The 18,830-nt window shown below is 43.8% G+C and overlaps 2 protein-coding genes across 2 annotated transcripts in view; both read right to left on the minus strand.

The window, feature by feature from the left end:
• Nucleotides 1-1,374: 1,374 nt before the first annotated feature.
• LOC126941463 (40S ribosomal protein S15-like) lies at nucleotides 1,375-1,976 on the minus strand. Its single transcript, XM_050768120.1, has one exon. It carries the CDS (start codon nucleotides 1,702-1,704, stop codon nucleotides 1,375-1,377), a length of 330 nt encoding a protein of 109 aa, XP_050624077.1. The 5' UTR covers nucleotides 1,705-1,976.
• Nucleotides 1,977-7,667: 5,691 nt separating this feature from the next.
• METTL13 (methyltransferase 13, eEF1A lysine and N-terminal methyltransferase) overlaps nucleotides 7,668-18,830 on the minus strand; it is a 52,991-nt gene continuing 41,828 nt past the window's right edge. The window contains exons 8-12 of the mRNA XM_050767846.1: nucleotides 17,467-17,662; nucleotides 14,780-14,944; nucleotides 13,156-13,374; nucleotides 10,847-10,978; nucleotides 7,668-8,899 (exon numbers count right to left, since the gene is read on the minus strand). Coding sequence (XP_050623803.1) covers nucleotides 8,625-8,899; nucleotides 10,847-10,978; nucleotides 13,156-13,374; nucleotides 14,780-14,944; nucleotides 17,467-17,662 — 987 coding nt within the window. The 3' untranslated portion in view covers nucleotides 7,668-8,624. The remainder of the gene's footprint in view (nucleotides 8,900-10,846; nucleotides 10,979-13,155; nucleotides 13,375-14,779; nucleotides 14,945-17,466; nucleotides 17,663-18,830) is intronic.

An 18,830-nucleotide genomic window follows, 5' to 3' on the forward strand; every position in this document is an offset into this window, starting at 1 on the left:
CTCACCAATGAATGACCTGGAATCAACCTAGTCTATACTTGTAACTCATTGGCCAGCCTTCCTTACCACAACTGTGCTGTTTCATGGGAGGCAAAATGTTTAAGAGTCACATCACCAGCCTTGGGTTGGGGGTAAGCCCTAGATCTGCCACGTGATAACTAGAAAATGGGTTGAGTGGCCTAGCCCATCCACAGGGCCCTTTATAGGAAATTTTTCTGTGGTCCATTTTTCAAATGGCCTGGGGCTTATTCATTCTCCTTTGGGGAAGTAGATGCTGTGGTGGCTATGAGAAAATAGCTCTTCTGGTAAGCAAAGTGCTAGGTATGCAAACATTCAGTTGGCGGTACCCCTGAAATTTAACTTGAAAATTGCACCTAATGGCTTCTGCAAATTAATAGCATTCAATGGGGGCTCAGCCTTGTTTCTCTGCAAGACATGCTAATATAAGAGCCTTAAAATTTAATAAATTAATATAGACCACATAACAGTCATACTTCCTATGAAAAGCACCTGCCACACATTAATGAAGCTATCCTTTCATTTTTCTTAAGTATAAGGCTCATGAACAAGGACTTGTATTACTTTTATTCATTACAGTACTCCTAGTGCAATAGAAAAGTGCCTGATACATAGTAGGCACTCCAATAAATGTTAATTGAATAAAAGAATCATTTAATAAAGTCCTTATGAGTTGAATCTGTATGCAGTGCTTTGTAGTATTGTAACCTTCCTTGACCAAAATAACGGCAACTTCATTTCCCCAAACAACTTTCTTTAAATACCCTCACAATTTCCTTCTTCCTTCCTGGGTAGTCTATTAGCATCCTCAGAAGACTGGTAGAGATCCAAGCCTTATTTTCAAGAATAAAAGCTGGAAATCATTATTTCCAGCTTTTTTCAGCGTTATAGATTAAATCTCAACAGAACCCGGGTGGGCTATAGGACTTGTTGACCTGCTGAAGAGGCCCTGCAGAGGACAGTACCATCTTGTAGGCATAGTACTGGTTCAGCTGAGATTTAATCTACAACTCTGAAATAACTATTTCCAGCTTTTATGAGAATAAACAGAGAAGACGGGCTATAGGACTTGTTGATGTGCTGAAGGGGTCCTGCAGAGTATTGTACCATCTTGCCTAGATAAATAAAAGATATCACTATATTGATTAGGTGTTTATTTTATGCCTTCATTAAAGAACCAATCTTGTTTTGCCACTCTTGGTTTGTAGCTAGAAACCAAGTTTCTTGGTTTCATAAATAGAACGAATCTAATTCAAACCCTTAGCTCCACAAAATATTGCAATCATTCAAATTTCCGTGAGAAAAGACATTTTGTTATTATTTATTTATTTTTTTATTTAAGAAATGTGTGTGCCTTTATTGGCTGAGCAGACTCCTTGAGGGCGGTGAAACGGGAAGAGTGGGTGGTTCTGATGCCTGGCCGGGCAGTGCTTCACAAGCTTGTAGGTGATCGAGGTAATGGCCAATCCTCTCGGGCTTGCCCTCCACTTGGTTGAAGGCTTTGCCGTTGTAGACGCCCACCATGCTATCCACCATCTTGTCTCCCATCTCGGGCAGGATGATCATGTCCTGCAGGTGCGCGTTCACCACCTCTGGCTTCTGCATAGGCAGTGCCCACTTCTTGACCTTGCACAGGCCCTTCAGCAGCGAGTGCTGGTTCTGCCATAGGCCACAGTGCAGCTTCATTCGCTGCTCGCGTGACAAGTCCCGCAGCAGGTCGGGGTGCACGCCGCAGGAGGTGAACTTGCAGAAGGTCTGCTGCTTCTGCTTCGCTGCTTTTTCTGCTCCACTTCTGCCATCTTGACTTTTTTTTAAAACAACATGCCTCAAAGATCTCCAGTGAAATAGAAAACCCAAACTGCCTCCCTTTCCAGTGCTGAAAAATAATATCCTATGGCAGCTATTTCTAGGCCTGTTTATTATCAGAATTGCTTGAAGAGTTTTATAAATGCAGATTCCTTGGCTCTACCACCGTCCTACTCCATCACCCCCCCCCACCCCAACCCACACACACACACCCCCAAGATTCTGACATAGTAGGTCTGGGATATGGTCCAGAATCAGTACATAGGAAATGGACCCCAGATGGCTTTGTTGTGCAACCAGATTTTGAAACCACCTTCTAAGCTGTGCTGCTATATAACAAAAAAACACCCAGAACTACTGACTACAAAACCAGGAACTCCTTTCCCCATATTCTAAAAAAGGGATTGTGTCTCCCAGCCTACCTATCCTGCCACATTTGTAGGAGCTACAAACTATAATGCCTGCAGGACCAGGCATGTAACATAAATGCACGAAAGACACAGAAAGCAGTGAGGACTGTGGCAAACACCACCCATCCACAAGGCACAGATGCTTGCCAGTTCCAGCCAAGCATGAACATGGGCCTGTCATCACAGGAACTTCTAAATTCTCAAAAGAATCCAGAGATTTTAAAGATTTTGTATAAAATGATTTTCTAATCTATCGATTTTATTTAAAATGTCTGGTGAAGGCTAAACACATCTGGGGTAGCATGTGGCCCGGAGCCCATGCACTTTGGGAGGCCAAACTCCTCACACCACTGCCATTCACTCAAAGGGCAAGGAGCTAAGGTGTGGGCTAGTGTGAAGGTGGGAGGGGAATATATTCCAATTACCAAGTGACTGCTGATGTTTGCATTTCAGAGCCAAACCAGCAGTCATTAATGAGACTAGCGTTAATGGTTCTGTGGGGTGGCACAAAGCCCTTTTAGGCTATATATTCATTCCCCAAGGCTGCTGAAACAAATTACCACAAACTTGATGGCTTAAGCCAATTGACATTTATTCTCTCACAACTGTAAAGGCCAGAAGTCTGCAAAGTGTCAGCGGGTGGGTCCCTCTGGAGGCTCTGAGGGAGAATCATTCCTTGCCTCTTTCCTAGCTTCTGGTAGCTGCTAGCAATCCCTGTCATTCTTTGGCTTGCGGGGATGTCTCCCCAGTCTACCTCTGTCTTCATATGTCCTTCTCCCGTGTCTCCCTTGTCTCGTTTCCCCTTCCATTCTAAGTCCTTATCATTGGATTTAAGGTCCACGCCAATCCAACATAATCTCAGCTTGAGATTCTCAACTTAATTACATCTGCAAAAGGCCCTTTTTCCAAATAAGCTCACATTTATAGGTTCTGGGGTTTAACGCTTGGATATTTCTTTTTAGAGTCACTATTCAACCCACTGCAGGTAGGTTTCCAAAAAAAAAATCCATTTCAATCAAATTTTACTTCTACTAGCATTTATCTACCAGTTTACTACTATGATAAAAATGACTTACATCTTGGCAGAAAACTTGAAGACATGCCAGCTCAGGCCCAGATGTATGTTGTTACATTTTTGTCTTCTTATATGCCGCTAGCTTCACGTCTTACTAGCATTATTCCATTGCTGTATTTCCTGCCATTACTTCTAAAATCAGGGATGTAGGGGTAAAAGGATCTCTGCCTTATACAGGCTTCCACCGTTGGAGAAAATGGTGCTGTCTCCATGTGCGTGGCAAGGAAAACAGGTGACAGTGGAAGAGCAGAGGGCATAGGCTACCAGGTGAAGCAAGAGAACAATAGGTCAAGTAGAAGTCTGTCTTTACTGACCAGAGAAAGACACAGGAAATATGGCTCAGGTGAAAGAGCCCCTGGAAGTGCCATGTTCCCAAGAAGAATTATTTACAGCACCCAAGCACTTAAATGTGATTTCTAGTGCCATCTAGTGGGAAGCACAGGAACCAAGTGAGACCTGGGATGGAAAAACAAAACCATGAGTCCAGCCTTCCGTCACTTTAAGGGGGCAGTTTTTATTGAGGCTGGATTTTTTTGTCTGCCCAGCGGGAGGATCTAAGAAGACTCTTACCAAACATCTGACCATCTCGTATGCTGCCCTTACGCTTTATGCACAGGTGGTTGCTGAACTCATCCACGTGCTGTGTAATTTGTTCTCCCCAGCTAGTTGGTGAGCAGAAGCTGTCTTTCTTTTTATTAGCACAAGCACAGTGTCTGGCACAGAACAACCTCTCCAAAAAAAATGCCAATTGGGTATAAAAAAAAAGAAAAATCCAACTTAATGATTCTTTTTATGATCGACCATTTAGCTGTTAAAAATCTGCAGGAACCAAATGGCAAGACAAGCCACAAGAGGGAAACTGCATGACTTATGGTTTGCTAGACTTTGAGCTTTATTAAGCAGTCCTTGGGAGGTACACTCAGGGCCCAATTATAGCAGGGAGTGAGGGTGCTGTGCCCCATGGAGGAAATCGCCCAATGCAACAAGTTGACTCCTCACACTACTGCCATCCACTCAAAGGGCAAAGAGCTAAAAGGTGTGGGCTAGTGTGAAGGTGGGAGGGGAGTATGTTCCAATCACCAAGTGACTGCTGATGTTTGCATTTCAGAGCTAAGCCAGCAGTCATTAATGAGACTAGCAATTCCTTCCCCCTTACCTTGTAACATATCCATCCACAGAACCTCTACCCCAGGGGTCCTCAATTTTGGCTGCAAAACAGCATCCATCACCTGGAAAGCTTTTTTAAAATTCTGATGCACAGGCTGCACTCCAGGCCAATTAAATCAGTCTGTGGGGGTGGGGCCAGGCCTAGGCATTTTTTAAAGCTTCCCAGGTAAATTCCATTTCTAGGGGTGCTGTAAAGTTACTGCAAATGTAGGGGCTTAAAACAACACAAATTCATTATCTTATAGTTCCGTATCAGCAGTCCAAAATGGGTCTCACTGAGCTACACTCAAGGTATTGGTGGAGTTGCACTCCCTGCCGGAAGCTCTAGGGAAGCTCTAGTTTTCTTACCTTCTCCAGCTTCTAGAGGCTGCCCACGTTCCTTAGCTAGTGGCCTATGGTCTTCAAAGCTAGCAGTGAGTGGTGAGTCTTCCTCACATTGCTTCACTCTGACACTGACTCTTCTGCCTCCCTCTTCCACATTTTAAGACTCTTGAGATTATGTGGAGTCCACCAAGTGTCTGAATTTGATTACTCAAAATAATCTCCCTATTTTGAAGACAACTCATTAACAACACCAAATCCATCTGCTACATTAATTTCCCTTTGTCATGTAGTGTAATGTAACATTCATAGGTTGCAAGGATTAGGACATGGACATCTTTGGGAGAACATTATTTTGCTTACCATATCCGATGACTCCAATGTGCAGCTGAGAATAACTGCTGGTTGTGCCAGGCACCGTGGCTCACATCTGTAATCCTAGCACTTTGGGAGGCCAAGGCAGGCAGATTGCTTGAGCCCAGGAGTTCAAGACCAGCCTGGACAACATGGTGAAACCCTGTCTCCACCAAAAATACAAAAATGAGCTGGGCATGGTGGTGTGCGCCTGTAGTCCCAGCTACTCAGGAGGCTGAGGCGAGAGGGCTCCTTGAGACTGGGAGGCAGAGGTGGCAGTAAGCCAAAATCGTGCCTCTTCACTCCAGTCTGGGCAACAGAGTGAGATCCTATCTCAAAAAAAAAAAAAAAAAAAAAAAAAAAAAAGAGTAACTACTGGTCTACCCAACCCATAAGAAGACAGACTTAGAGAAGAGGCCCAGTTAGCAGGCAGCTATGACAGAAGACTGGAGGCACACACTGAAAAATTGGTAGGGAACAAGGGCAAAAAGGCAGAGAAGGGCAATAGGCAGCCTTACCAATTTTACATTGTCACAGAACTTGTTTAGGAAGGGGGGGGGCAGAGGCGCAAACTGTCATGTGATTTATTCTCATTCAGTTCTCTGATAGTCCTGGGAAGCTAAATTGTACACTCTCCCAAGGATGATGGGACCATCCCCACTCAGCTGTAGCCATTAAAGAAAATTGAGGTCATAGATAAGACTTTTCCAGACTTTTGTAACTCATTGCTATCGGCTTGCTCCTTGTTTTGTACTCAGAACCAGGGTGCATGCCAGATTCTCAGGCATTTTGTAGGCTGTCTCCCCTATCTGTCTCTATGCAAAATAGATTATAGCTTGAAGATGTATACTGATTGGCCAACATTTTAATGTCAACACACACACACACAAGATTTCTGGCTTCTCTTAAAAGACCTAGCTATGCTAGGACAGTGCTCCTGCAAGACAACTCAGCTGGGACAGCCGCTACCTTTAGAGGAGACATTTATTCTCTGGTTTGCCACAGGTCTCATCCTAGCCTTTTTGTTTTATACCTGGTTCACTCGCTCTACATATTTGTTACTTGCTTGGTCTGGTAGGCATTGAAGCTTCCAACCCTCCCCCTCCTCTAGAGCTCTCACCCCTAAAGTTAGGCAAAATTCCCATAAGGAACCATTTGCCTGTCATTAGTGCAAAAGCGAAAAGCTCTCCAGTGGAAAAGATGGGATTCAGGCCAATGGCTGTCTGTACACACACAACTTTCCTCACAATCCAGCAAGCTCCAGAGGGCAGTCAGACTAGGGTTTGAGTAAGCAGGCTGCAGCCACCAAGTGTTCTGGTGAACATACTGGTCTCCATTGGTACAAATTTCCTTTGTAGGAAATTAAGCCAAAAACTGACTCCTGTCCCTTGGTCTTTCTCAAGCCTTCAGCACATAACCAATTTCCTTCTTCTTTTATACTTAAGTCTTGATAATCATCACCCATGAGTGCCTCTTCCCACCTCCGAATGTGGGAAGCGACATGTAAATCCGTGCCTAACTCTGTGGACCATTCCCCCTAAGATGTAACTGAAACCTTATCATTCTGATGATGCCGAGCTTGGCCGTGCCACCCAAATGTGCTGCTCCAAACTCTGCATAGCATGAGGGTGATATGACCAAGGACAGGCAGACAAGCTCCTCTGACTCAGACCCTGGGCCTCTATAACCCATCCTGACACTGCACAAGCTCAGAGATTTTAAAAAAAAAAAAAAAAAAAATGAAGTGGCCAGGCACAGTGGCTCACGCCTGTAATCTCAACACTTTGGGAGGCCAAGGCAGGTGGATGGCTTCAGCCCAGGAGTCAAGAGACCAGCCTGGGCAACATGGCAAAACTGTGTCTCTACGAAAAAATGAGCCAGGTGTGGTGGTACATGCTGTAGCCCCAGCTACCTGGGAGGCTGAGAGTTGGGAGGATCATCTGAGCCCAAAAGGTCAAGGCTGTAGTGAGCCGTGATGGTGCCAATGCACTCCAGCCTGGGTGACAGAGAGACCCTGTCTCAAAAAAAAAGAAGAAAAAAGAAAAGACTTGCCAAGTAAGGTCCTCTGGGGTACACAGACCTGACATGAGGGATAATCTTCCCATTACGGGGTTCCGGGGAAGACTCCGGCCTAAAGAAAGAGCACCAAGTATTTCTAATGGATAAGATCTAAAAACACTTCTCTGCACTCTCTCCTCTCCTTAATGGACTGACACTATTTTCTAAGGATGACAACCTCACTGAAATACAGACAGTCTCTGACTTACAACTTTTCAAGTTTACAACGGCTTAGCAGGGTATTAAATGCATTTTCTATTTATGATAGATTTATGAGGGTATAACCCCATTGTAGGATGAAGAGCATCTGTATGCTTCATCTGAAAGGTTGGGGTCCATTTTTAAAGGGTCTGTGGAAAGATAAGCCAGGTGGTGAATGGTGACAATGCCTATTTTCCACGGCACTGCTCATTAAATCAACCTTGGTATAATTAGGAAAGACAAAATTCAAGCCAGTCTTGGAATCATTGGTTTAATGGTTCTCAATAAATGGTTAAGATTGATGTTTCCAGCCAAGTGAGATTTGGGTTTAGATACAGTTTGGGCTTAACTATCCTTTATCTCAGATTAAATGAGACAGTGCATGTAAACCACTTAGAAGAATGCCTGGAACACATTAACTTTCATTAGTAATGTTTTTGGTCATTCTTAAACATTTTCACTTCTGCCACCACTCTTTACGCAGAGTCTGGCACATAGCTGTCACTCAACGAATGTGAGTAAACAAACACCAGACACTTTAGTCTGCCAGGTCTTTGACATGCAAAGCCATGGGGCCGGGTCCATACACTCCCTCCACTGAGCAAAAGACAAATGGCTTAGGCTACAAGGTTTGAGTCAAGGAAAGCTGTCAAATAATGAAGTGGGTTAGCAGATTCCTAAAAATTGGAACCATTTCAGCAGCAGTTTCACCCACAGGGAGACAGAGTAAATGCTCTCTCAGATCTGTCTCACATCTATAGAAACCTTACTCTGTTTATAGTCTTTTGGCATCTTGCTCTGCTATCTCACTTGAGATCACTCCTACAGAACTAATAGAGGAATAAATCAAAAGCAAACCAGTATAAGTAGAGATGCAATAAAATCTGGCTGTCTTGAATCCTGAGGGGCTTGCACATACTTGTTAAGGCATGCAGTGTGTGCTAGGGGCTTCAGCAGGGAATTCTACACAAGGACATGGTGTAGGAAGCAAAGACGAACCAACCCAAGTGGTACTAAAGAGGACAAGATGGGAAGGACATTTTTATTTTCCCTAATCTTCAGGCAACCTCACCAAGCTGGAGGTCACATGTAGCTGAGTGTGAAACCGAGAAAAATATGAAGCTTAAAAAGTACTGTGCGTTGTATTTCTTCAATCTCTGGCAGGCTGGGAGTCCAAGGTCAGTCTAGGCAGGAGGGCTGCTTGGCCTAAGCAATCATACAATCTTCACCGTCTTGAGCATATCTGACAAGACAAACGTGTCATCCCAACCCCTCCCAGGCTTCCTCAGGGTCTGCTCCAAAGCCTGGGCTGTTTCTAGGAGCTCTGGTGTGGCAAGTTTTTGCTCAGGGTGCAGCTGACAGAACAGGATCTCATTCACTTCACCCTCAATTCGCCGGACATATAGGAGGGGGAACACTGCCTTGAGCCCAGCCAGCACTGAGTCCTTTAGCCCCAAGTCTCGGCACACGAGGTTGAGAATAAAAACACCTATAGGGTAGGAAGAAAAGTCAGAATGACCTCACATCAGGAGACATATCAAAGATAAGGATCGGCTTTGAGGAAAATACCAATTCCTGTCCCAAGGAGACTGATGGGCTAAAACGCACTTATGATGGTGGTGAGTTTGCAGAGAATACACAGCATAGAAAGGCAGATGGAGAAAAGCATGGGGAGCATGTGAGCCACAGACAAACTTCAGCTTTATTTCTTGCTCTTCTGTGCTACTCACACATTATCTTACCATTCTCCACACCTCAGTTTCCCAAAGAATTGCTTTGAGAAAGAAGTGATTCCCAGCCGGGCACGGTGGCTCAGGTCTATGATCATATCACTTTGGGAGGCTGAGGCAGGCATATCACTGAAAGTCATGAGTTTGAGACCAGCCTGGCCAAAATGGTGAAACCTCGGCTCTACTAAAAATATAAAAATTAGCTGGGCATGGTGGTGAACCCCTGTAATCCCAGCTGCTAGGGAGGCTGAGGCAGGAGCTGCTAGGGGGGCTGAAGCAGGAGAATCTCTTGAACCTGGGAGGCAGAGGTTGCAGTGAGCTAAAATCCAGCCTGGGTGACAGAATGAGACTTCGTCTCAATCAATTCATAGAAAGTGATTCCCTACAAAAGTAAAATTTACCAACTCTACAGGGATATTACATTCTTGACATACATACCATAGAGTATTTATTAACCAGTGAGAGGGCCAAGGTTACCTTGACTTCTGACAATTAAGATTCCAAATCAAGTCAGTTACCACAGTGCCTTACACCAAATCAAAAACACCTAAAGGGCTGTTAACATAAGGATTAAAGGCTCCAGTTTTGAGGTGACAAGGCACTGGGTTGGAGCCCCAAATGTTACCTTGCGTCACCTTGGGAAATCTTCAACCTCAGTTTCCTCATTCAAACAATGGACTGCTATGAAGATTAAATAACACACTGCCTGGTACAGCACGTGTAGGAAGCATCACGTAGTAGCTAGCATCACCATGCTAGGGGGAGTGTGAACTGCTACAACCACTTTGTAAAACTGTGTGGTAGCATCTACAAAAGCCAAACATACCCATAACCTATGATCCAGCAATTACAACCCTGTGTATAGACTCAAGAGATCTGAAAACATAATTCATCAAAAGGCATATACTAACATGCTAATGGCAGCACTACTTATAATAGACCCACACAGGAAACAAACCAAATACCAACAGCAGAATGGATAAATGAATTGCGTTAAGTCACATGATACAACACAGCAATAAAAATAAGCCATGTAAACACAACACTGTGAATGAGTCTCACAAACATCATGTTGAGTGAAAGAAAATGGGCACTGAAAGAGTACATTCAGCCAAGTGCAGTGGCTCATGCCTGTAATCCCAGCACTTTGGGAGGCCAAGGTAGGAGGATCGCTTGAGGCTAGGAGTTTGAGACCAGCCTCGGCAACATAGTGAGATCCTGTCTCTACAAAAAATAAAAATAAAAAAAGTAGCCAGGCCTGGTGGCATCCACCTGTAGTCCCAGCTACTCAGATGACTGAGGTGGGAGGATTCCTTGAGACCAGGAGTTTGAGGCTACAGTGAGCCATGATCATGCCACTGCACTCCAGCCTGGGAAACAAAGCAACACCCTGTCTCAAAAAAAAAAAAGAACATTCCAACATTCCATATGATTCCATTTATATAAAGAACAAGAACAGGCACAATTAAGCTGGGTGGACAGATGTTAAGATAGTGATTACTCTTGCGAGGACAAGTTACTGAAAGGGGATAAGGGATAGACTTCTGGCAAGCTGGAAATTTTCTGTGTCTGGTGCTAGTAAATGGGTGTATTCAATTTGGAAAAGCTGATCGAGCTCGCACTTCTGTGCATTTCTCATTAAAAAGATAAATTTTTCTTTTAATGGTCCCTTCCCTCCTCCCTCTCCAACCTTTTGTTCTCCATACCTTCAGGAGTCAAGATGCTTTTAACGTTCTGTAGAAAAGATTGCTCCACAAATGCTGGGGGTGGACAACTCATTCCCAGTGTTGGGTCCTTACTGTCAACATCAAACATTATGACATCGTAGCAAGGCCGTGCTGGGAAAAAGAAGGAAACAAGTCCTTGTCTTTGCTGGATAAAATAATACCATTTTACATTCCTACACTATACCTCCTCTTTACCAGTGGTGGGCATGGTGACTAAGTCAGAAGGATGACACAGAGGATGTGGTTTGCCTATAAGGGCACTGACATCATGGCCCAGGGCAGTCCTTGTCATCAGGGTTCAGAGTGTCCCATAGTAAAGATGGAACATTCTTCCACATTTAAAAGCACCTTCCAAAGGCAAAAACATTAATGGGGTCCACTTTAGCATGAATATTTCTTGGTTAAGAGGCCATCAACACCAGTGGCTTTTGACTGTGGCAGAACATTACAATCACCTTGGGAAGCTTCTAATGCGGACTACACTGTGACCAACAGAATAAAACATCCTGGAGTGGTAGGGGGCAGATGAGAGGAGAGATGGGAAGCCTCTGGTATTTTTCTTGAGCTTTCCAGGTAATTCTAAATACAGTCAGCGTTGAGGACCACTGATCTAGACAAAGCAGCTGACTAAGCCTTTAAAGGCTGACCCAGTAAATGGTAACTTTTAACTCTGAAAACAGCGTATTTTACCTCATAGGAGAAAATGTTCTGAAATTTCAGTTAGTGTTATCTTTATAGTTCCATGAACAAGAGCTGACTCAAGAAAGAAATGATTTTGCTAAATGGGTGAGAAAGAACTGATGAAGAATTGGATCTGCTCCTTACTATAATGTTAAATTGTTTTTATAGGGGCAGGTCTGCAATGCCACTGACATGTTTTTAGAAAATTTTGAGACTGTGGTAGTAATTATTCAATAATTAATAAGTATTTAATTAGGACTGCTGCATGCTTATCATTGTTCATAGCACAGATCTGATTTTGGTTTCTTACAAAGAGAACATGTTGGCTCATCAAAGTCCGAGGAAAACAATAGCCTGCATTTGCAGCCTTGAGCCCTCCAGTAATCTGAAACATTTTAGTGTTACAGAAGATGGGCAGAGCCATTGAAAATTAATCTATAGATAACAACAGCAGTAACATCGTGGATTAAGTACTTACCATGTGCATGGCACTGTCGTAAATACTTCACCATATTAGCTATCTGGGCTTGGGCACCTAAACTAACCCTAGCCTCAGAGAGGGAACCTGTGAAACTGTTATAATTCAATTCAGCTTGCAATTAAAATTAAGATAGCATCGGTTCAATATTCGTCCCAGGCATCCTAGTTTGCCACACTCTTACTGGAAAATATTCTAATCCAATGAGACCAGAGTATCTGTTATGGAATAAGCAGACCAGGAAGGGTGTCCTGAGCTCCCCAGCAGAACTGAACCAACCTAACTGCCTTCTCCCCGAAGGACTTAAGCTCCAGAAAGTACTAAAGTCACCAGCAGCCTATTTGTATAATAAGCAGAGTTACTGTCCCTAGTATTTTGCAGAAAATTATTATGCTTATGGTTTTTGTCCTAAATCTGGGATGCAAATTACTAGAGCAAATGGAACCTTAATTCTAGTTGCAGAAGGCCTATCAGAATTCCCATAGAGTAGCATCTGCATCAAGGTTTCTCCACCTCAGCACCGTGGAAATTCTGGGCCAGATAATTCTATCATCAGTGCCTGTCCTGCACATTGTAAAATGTTTACTAGCATCCTAGATCTCTACCAGTTAGATGTCAGTAGCAACATCCCTCACCCCCTGATCTGTGACAACCAAAAATTGTCTCCATACATTACCAAATGTCGGACCCTGAGGTTGTAAACCACTGATCTTACATGAATACTGTTTTGCTCTATTTCTGGCTTTACCTCCAGTTGAAATATTTACAAGAAACACCTCCCAACACACATTCCACCTTTTCTTCTCTGTTTCTTTGCCCAGTTAGACTTCAGGTTTCCTAAGATGGTGAGGAAATGACAAGCTTACAGGTCAGAAAAAAGCCCACTGGTCTGTTAGCACCATAAGGGCAGGAATGGCCTGTTTTACTTATTGCTATACATTCATACCTGACACAGTGCTAAGTATATAGCTGGTATTCTAGTGAGTAAGTATATCAACAAATGAACAGGCTGAAGACTGGAATGAACTCATGCCACTCTCTTAGAGATAAACTGTAGAGGCCCTTACGGGCCTGACAATGTCAGACCAATCATCCTTCAACACCTCTTCAAATGCTCCAAGAGCAGTACCTTCTCCTCCTCCTGCCAGGCTGGCGATATAGTCCAGGCCGTCTGCAATGTGGACCTTCATTCTGTCACTCTGGGAGAAGCCAAACCACTGGGTGGCCACTTCCAACATGGAGGGGTCGATCTCCACAGCATCGATGCAGGACTTTGGGAAATGATCGTGGACAAAGAGGGGGAGGCTGCCTCCGCCCAGGCCTACCACCAACAATGCCAGTGGGATCTCTGTAAAAAAAGAATAGAGCATCACATTGCCATCTGTTCACTGGAAAATTCTGTACCAGCCTCAGGGAAGGCAAAAGCCTAGGTCAGCTCACTGTCTCCACTCAGGGGATACAAGATTTAGAGGTCTCCCTGTCTCATTCCAGAAATCTAAGAGTCAATTTGACATCTGATAACTCAATCCTGGATTCATGATGACTAGATCCAGAAGGTGAACTAATGTGTTATTATTATGGTCTCTTAAAGATCTCAAAGTGGCCGGGGCAGTAGCTCACACCTGTAATCCCAGCACTTTGGGAGGTCGAGGTGGGCAGATTACTTGAGCTCAGGAGTTCGAGACCAGCCTGGGCAACATGGTGAAATCCTGTCTATAGAAAGTAGAAAAATTAGCTGGGCATGGTGACACACACCGGTGGTACCAGCTACATGGTAAGCTGAGGTGGGAGCCTGAGGAGGTCAAGGCTGCAATGAGCTGTGATCGTACCACTGCACTCTAGCCTGGCCAAGAGTGAATCCCTGTCTCAAAAAAAAGAAGATTCCTCACTATAAGAGTTATTAGACCCTCTCTAGGAAAGGGAGGAAGAGTGGCCAAGCAATCCTGCTCATGATTAAAAGGCAAAAGAAGTGCAATGCCCCTTGCCCCTGACTCAAATGGCCACACTGTCTTCTCAGACACCCTCACCAAGTAAGGGTAAGCCATTCAAGTTCCACACATCACAGGAAAACAAAGGCCCAACTCCTGCTCCTAAGCACACAGCACAGCCACCACAGGGGGATCAAAGGAAGACAACAAAAAAACAAGTCACCCAAAGGAGACAATCCCTGAGAATTAAATCTAAGAACTGAGGTTCTAGTGACATATATCAACACTACAATAGGACAAAAGTATAGGGTGTTCCAAGAAGGCACATTCAGGGACTTCAGGTGAAAACAGTTATAATCACAGACAGAAACATGAACATTTTTACTAATGCAGTCAGATCCAAACCTGCTATTAGTAATAAGGCTATGACTGCATTAACTATAATATGAATCTTTTTAGAAAGTAGAACTTCAAGATACAATTGCATCTTATGTTCAAATGATGCATTATAGAAAAGCTGAATAATTAAACTCTGTATTTTTACATGTCTCACTGAATACACGATATACCTTAATTTTAAAAAGAAATGAACAGAAAAAATGCCATTTAGACCCTAACATATTTCAATACAATTTCAATATAACAGGTTGAGTTTGAGGCAACAGTTAATTAGACTGCTCATTAACTTTTAACATGGTTGAGATGAAGAAAGATACACTGTCAGCTTATAATCGCTGTTCTTCAACTACAATGCAGGTGACACCAATTGTTTAGGTCTGTAATCTTTATGCTCCCTTCTGTGGAAGGCAGTGACATCTCTCTCACCTAGGAGTAGCTCTGGGTTTCTCAGCAGGGCAAGGCCAGCGATCATGGCTTTGTGGTGTTCACAACACAGGTAACTCTTATCAATGGACTGCCCCGGGGCTGCAGGGAGGTTCTCCACATCAGCAGGCCGCTGCTTCTTCCTGTCCTTTTTCCGCTTCTTCTGGGCTAAACAAGAGATATGAAGTTCCATGCTTAGTACACTAGTCCTCAGGAAGCAAGGGTTACCAGCAGCAGTGTGCTCCAGATGGCTTGAATAGACTCAAAAGACCTAATCGTTAAAATTTTGCAAACTGGTTGACATCACGTTGATAGCCTGAAACTGGCCATAGTGAAATCATTTAGACGTTTGTCCCCTACAAACCTCATGTTGAAATGTGATCCCCAATGTCACAGCCACCATGCTGGTCATGAGGGCAGATCCCTCATGAATGGCTGGGTGCCTTCCCCATGGTATTGAGTGAGTTCTCACTCTAGAGCTGTTGTTGAAAAAAGCCTGGCATCTCTCTTGCTATGTGATGTGCTTGCTCTCCCTTCACCTTCTGTGATAATTGTAAGCTTCCTGAAGCCTCACCAGAAGCAGATGTTGGTACCATGCTTCTTGTACAGTCTGCAGAACCATAAGCCAAAATAAACTTTTTTTCTTTATAAACTACCCAGTCTCAGGTATTCCTTTATAAGCAACGTAAAACAAACAAACACAGTGGTGGTATTTATACTAGAGAACTGATAAACACTATAAATCAGGACGTGCCCCCCCCACCCTGCCCCACAACGAGACAGTTGTTAAACATTTAACATATACAATGGATGCAAGGAACCTGGAAAAGGAAATGGCAAATGCACACTCAAAAACCTGGGAAAACTCAACTGAGGAGCCTTGGTACCTCCCCTCTGAGAAATGTAAGGCCACTAACAGGAGAAAAGATTACTCATAAAGTCCTTTAAAGAAAGGTAAAGTTACTAATCACCTCCTATGTGCCAATTACTATACCGTAACTTTTATTCTTTTCGCTCTTCTAACAACCTTATCATTCCAATTCTTGGCACATGAACACACTGAGCCACTGAAGTGTTAAGTAAATAGGGAATCAGCAGATGGTAGAGACAGGAGTTGAACCTCGGACTGCCTGTCTCCATCACCTATCATCTTTCTGCTATGCCACACAGGTAGCACTACCAACCTTTGCTGAAGAAGAAAATCACAAGTATTCAAAAGGAAATAAATCCGAAAAAGCCACTCCCGTTTCCCTCTCCCCACTCCCTTCACTGCTCCAGGATATCATACTAAACAGACGGCTGTGTCTTCATAGGGATCAGCTGCATTCCCCAGCAGCAAAAGGCATTGATGAGTGGGGTCGGGGTGCTTTTCAGATATTAAATCACTTTTTAATATGCTCTCCTTCTTGCTCACCAATACTCCCATGAGAGGGAACATTCTTTCCATGAGAACAAAGCGCTACCAAGAAGTCAAGGAACATGACAATGGTGAAAAAACCTGAAACCCAAACTGAAAGGGGCAAAATGTCCTTTTAAGCAATTTTACTGAGATTTCAGTGAGATGAAACTGGACCAACCTGTAGCCACAGTGACCAAATAATAGGGCAGAAACTCAACAATCTTGGGTGCTCTTGGCCAGGGAAAACCCCTAAAGAAAAAAACCATTTCGCTGGGTAACTTGATCCTAGTTCAGAGCAAGTCCACAACCTCAAGCATCTGAATTCTCTGTCTCCACCCTCCTCCCAGATGGCCTTGCTATGAGGGCAGGCAAGCCAGGCAAAGGGAACAACTGGGAATCAGGAGAGCCATTTCAGCTTCCATCCCTGAATCTCTGTGCCTCAGACAGGGAAAATGCACTAGAGACGGAGAGGTGAGGGACGTTCACTTTTCACCCTCTACATTTGACTTTTGAAGTGATTTCAATGAGCAAGTATCACCTTTAAAACACAAACACAACCTGTGAGAAACACAGGTAAAAACAAACTATTGATTCCCCATCAGGGGGAGTTTCTGAGTGACAGCTGGGAGACCACTTAAAGGGATCCTAGAGGAGATGGTTTAGATCTACACTGTCCAATACTAGCCACTAGCCCCCTGTGTCTGTTGAAATGTAAATGTAAATTAATTAGAATTAAAGAAAATAAAAATTCAGTTCCTCAGTTACACTAACCACATTCCAAACGCTCAGCACTACATAAGGTTAGTCACGACCACATTAGAAACTCAGGTACTAAACATCTCCCTCATCACAGACAGTTCTACTGAACAGTGCTATACTAGATGGCCTCTAAGTCACCCGCCAACTCCAAAACCCTCTGAAACAGGTGAGTCACACGATGGAGGGCAGGGCTCACCTGCAACTTCCATGGTTCTGGCTCACCTCACAGACGCCTACTGAAACAATACACAGATGTACATGGAGCACCTGCAAAACAGATGCCTTTAAACTGAAGACATTAAGGCGATTATCACATGTATTTGGCTTCACTACCCACGCCCCTTATCACTTCAGAGCCAGACTCTGCTCAAGAACAGAATGTACTCTGCTTATCGCTGCTCACACCCTAAGAGTCCAGATGGTTAAGAATTCACAGACACCCAGGTCCGTTCTACATCTCGGCCAAGCTCCCAGGAAATGTAGTCCATGCCATGGCCACCTGGGTCCCACCACGGCGCCTATGACACCTCACCTTTGTAAGACACATCCTTCAGCAACCTGGCTTCTGACTGCACCACATTCCTGTTGCTAAGGAAAATCAGTCGCCGGAAGTATCGCTTGTCATCCCCTTGCACGTCCTCGATGACATAGTTACCGCTCAAGGCACTGCAGTCTTGGTGCTGAACCGTCCGGACCCCAATGTCCCCACCCACAGACAGAAAGGGCACCTGAAGGTACAACCAGAGATAGTGGTCAAAACAGTAGTTCATTTAAGAAATAAGAGAAATTATAACCCCTTCCCCTTTGTGTGTATATATCCCTATACCATGGTTCTAAACAACAACTACTCCAAAGATTTGCCATTTTATGAAAGCACTTTTCTGGAGCCTTTGAACCGATCTGAGAGGTTTAATTTATCTTTTGAAAATCAACTGAACACATAAATATCTTCCAAACAACTAGTGAGATGCAGTTGATTCTCCCCAAGTTCTTTTAGGGGTTTCTCATCAGTAAACCCTAAAAGAACTCTCAATAGTCCAGAATAACACAAGCTAGAGGGAACCCTCAGGAAGAGGCTATGATTATGAGAAGGAATCTACACAAGAATAAAGATAACAAAATCCATGGGGGAAACAACCACTCCAAATCTAGAGAAATTTTCCTTTCCCCTAATTATTCTCATCTATTTTTCCCCCATTTTTCTAAACCTTACGAGAAAAATATACTTTCCCCCTAAACTTTCCCACTCCTTCCCCCTATCTTTATATCTATTTCTTTTTTTAAAGACCTATAAGACTATTTAATAATCACCAGTATCTCCTGACCCTGCAGACTCAGGCACTGGTGAGAGGTCACAAATGAAGCTCCCCAGAGGATCTGGGCTTCCCTGAAATAGGGGTCACCAACCCCAAAGTTGGCCAGGAAGAATCAAACACACATTCTTCTGTAAACACAAGTCAGCCTAGTGGACAGAACCACAGGCCAGGCACCCAGAAGCCTAGGTTCTTTTTTTCAGAACTGTTACTATTTGCACCAAGCCTCTAGATACCTTTGCTTTCCCACCTATCAAGAAGGATCAAAGCTTGGGCAACACAGAGAGACCCTGTCTCTAAAAAAAATGTAAAAAAACTAGCCAGGTATGGTGGTTTGCACCTATAGTCCCAGTTACTACCAGAGGCTGAGGTGGGAGGACGGTCTGAACCCAGGAGGTTGAGGCTGAGGCTGCAGTGAGCTGTGATCACACCACTTAACTCCAGTCCAGCCTGGGCAACAGAGCAAGACCCTATCTCAAAAAAGAAAAAAAAAGGATCAACTCCTCAACATGAAGTTCTTGCAGTAAAATCACTTGTTCATTACCCATGGTGACCAGGATGGCACAGTTGGTGTTAACTGATA

Source organism: Macaca thibetana, chromosome 1, assembly GCF_024542745.1.
Source record: "Macaca thibetana thibetana isolate TM-01 chromosome 1, ASM2454274v1, whole genome shotgun sequence".
Classification (NCBI taxonomy): Eukaryota; Metazoa; Chordata; class Mammalia; order Primates; family Cercopithecidae; genus Macaca; species Macaca thibetana.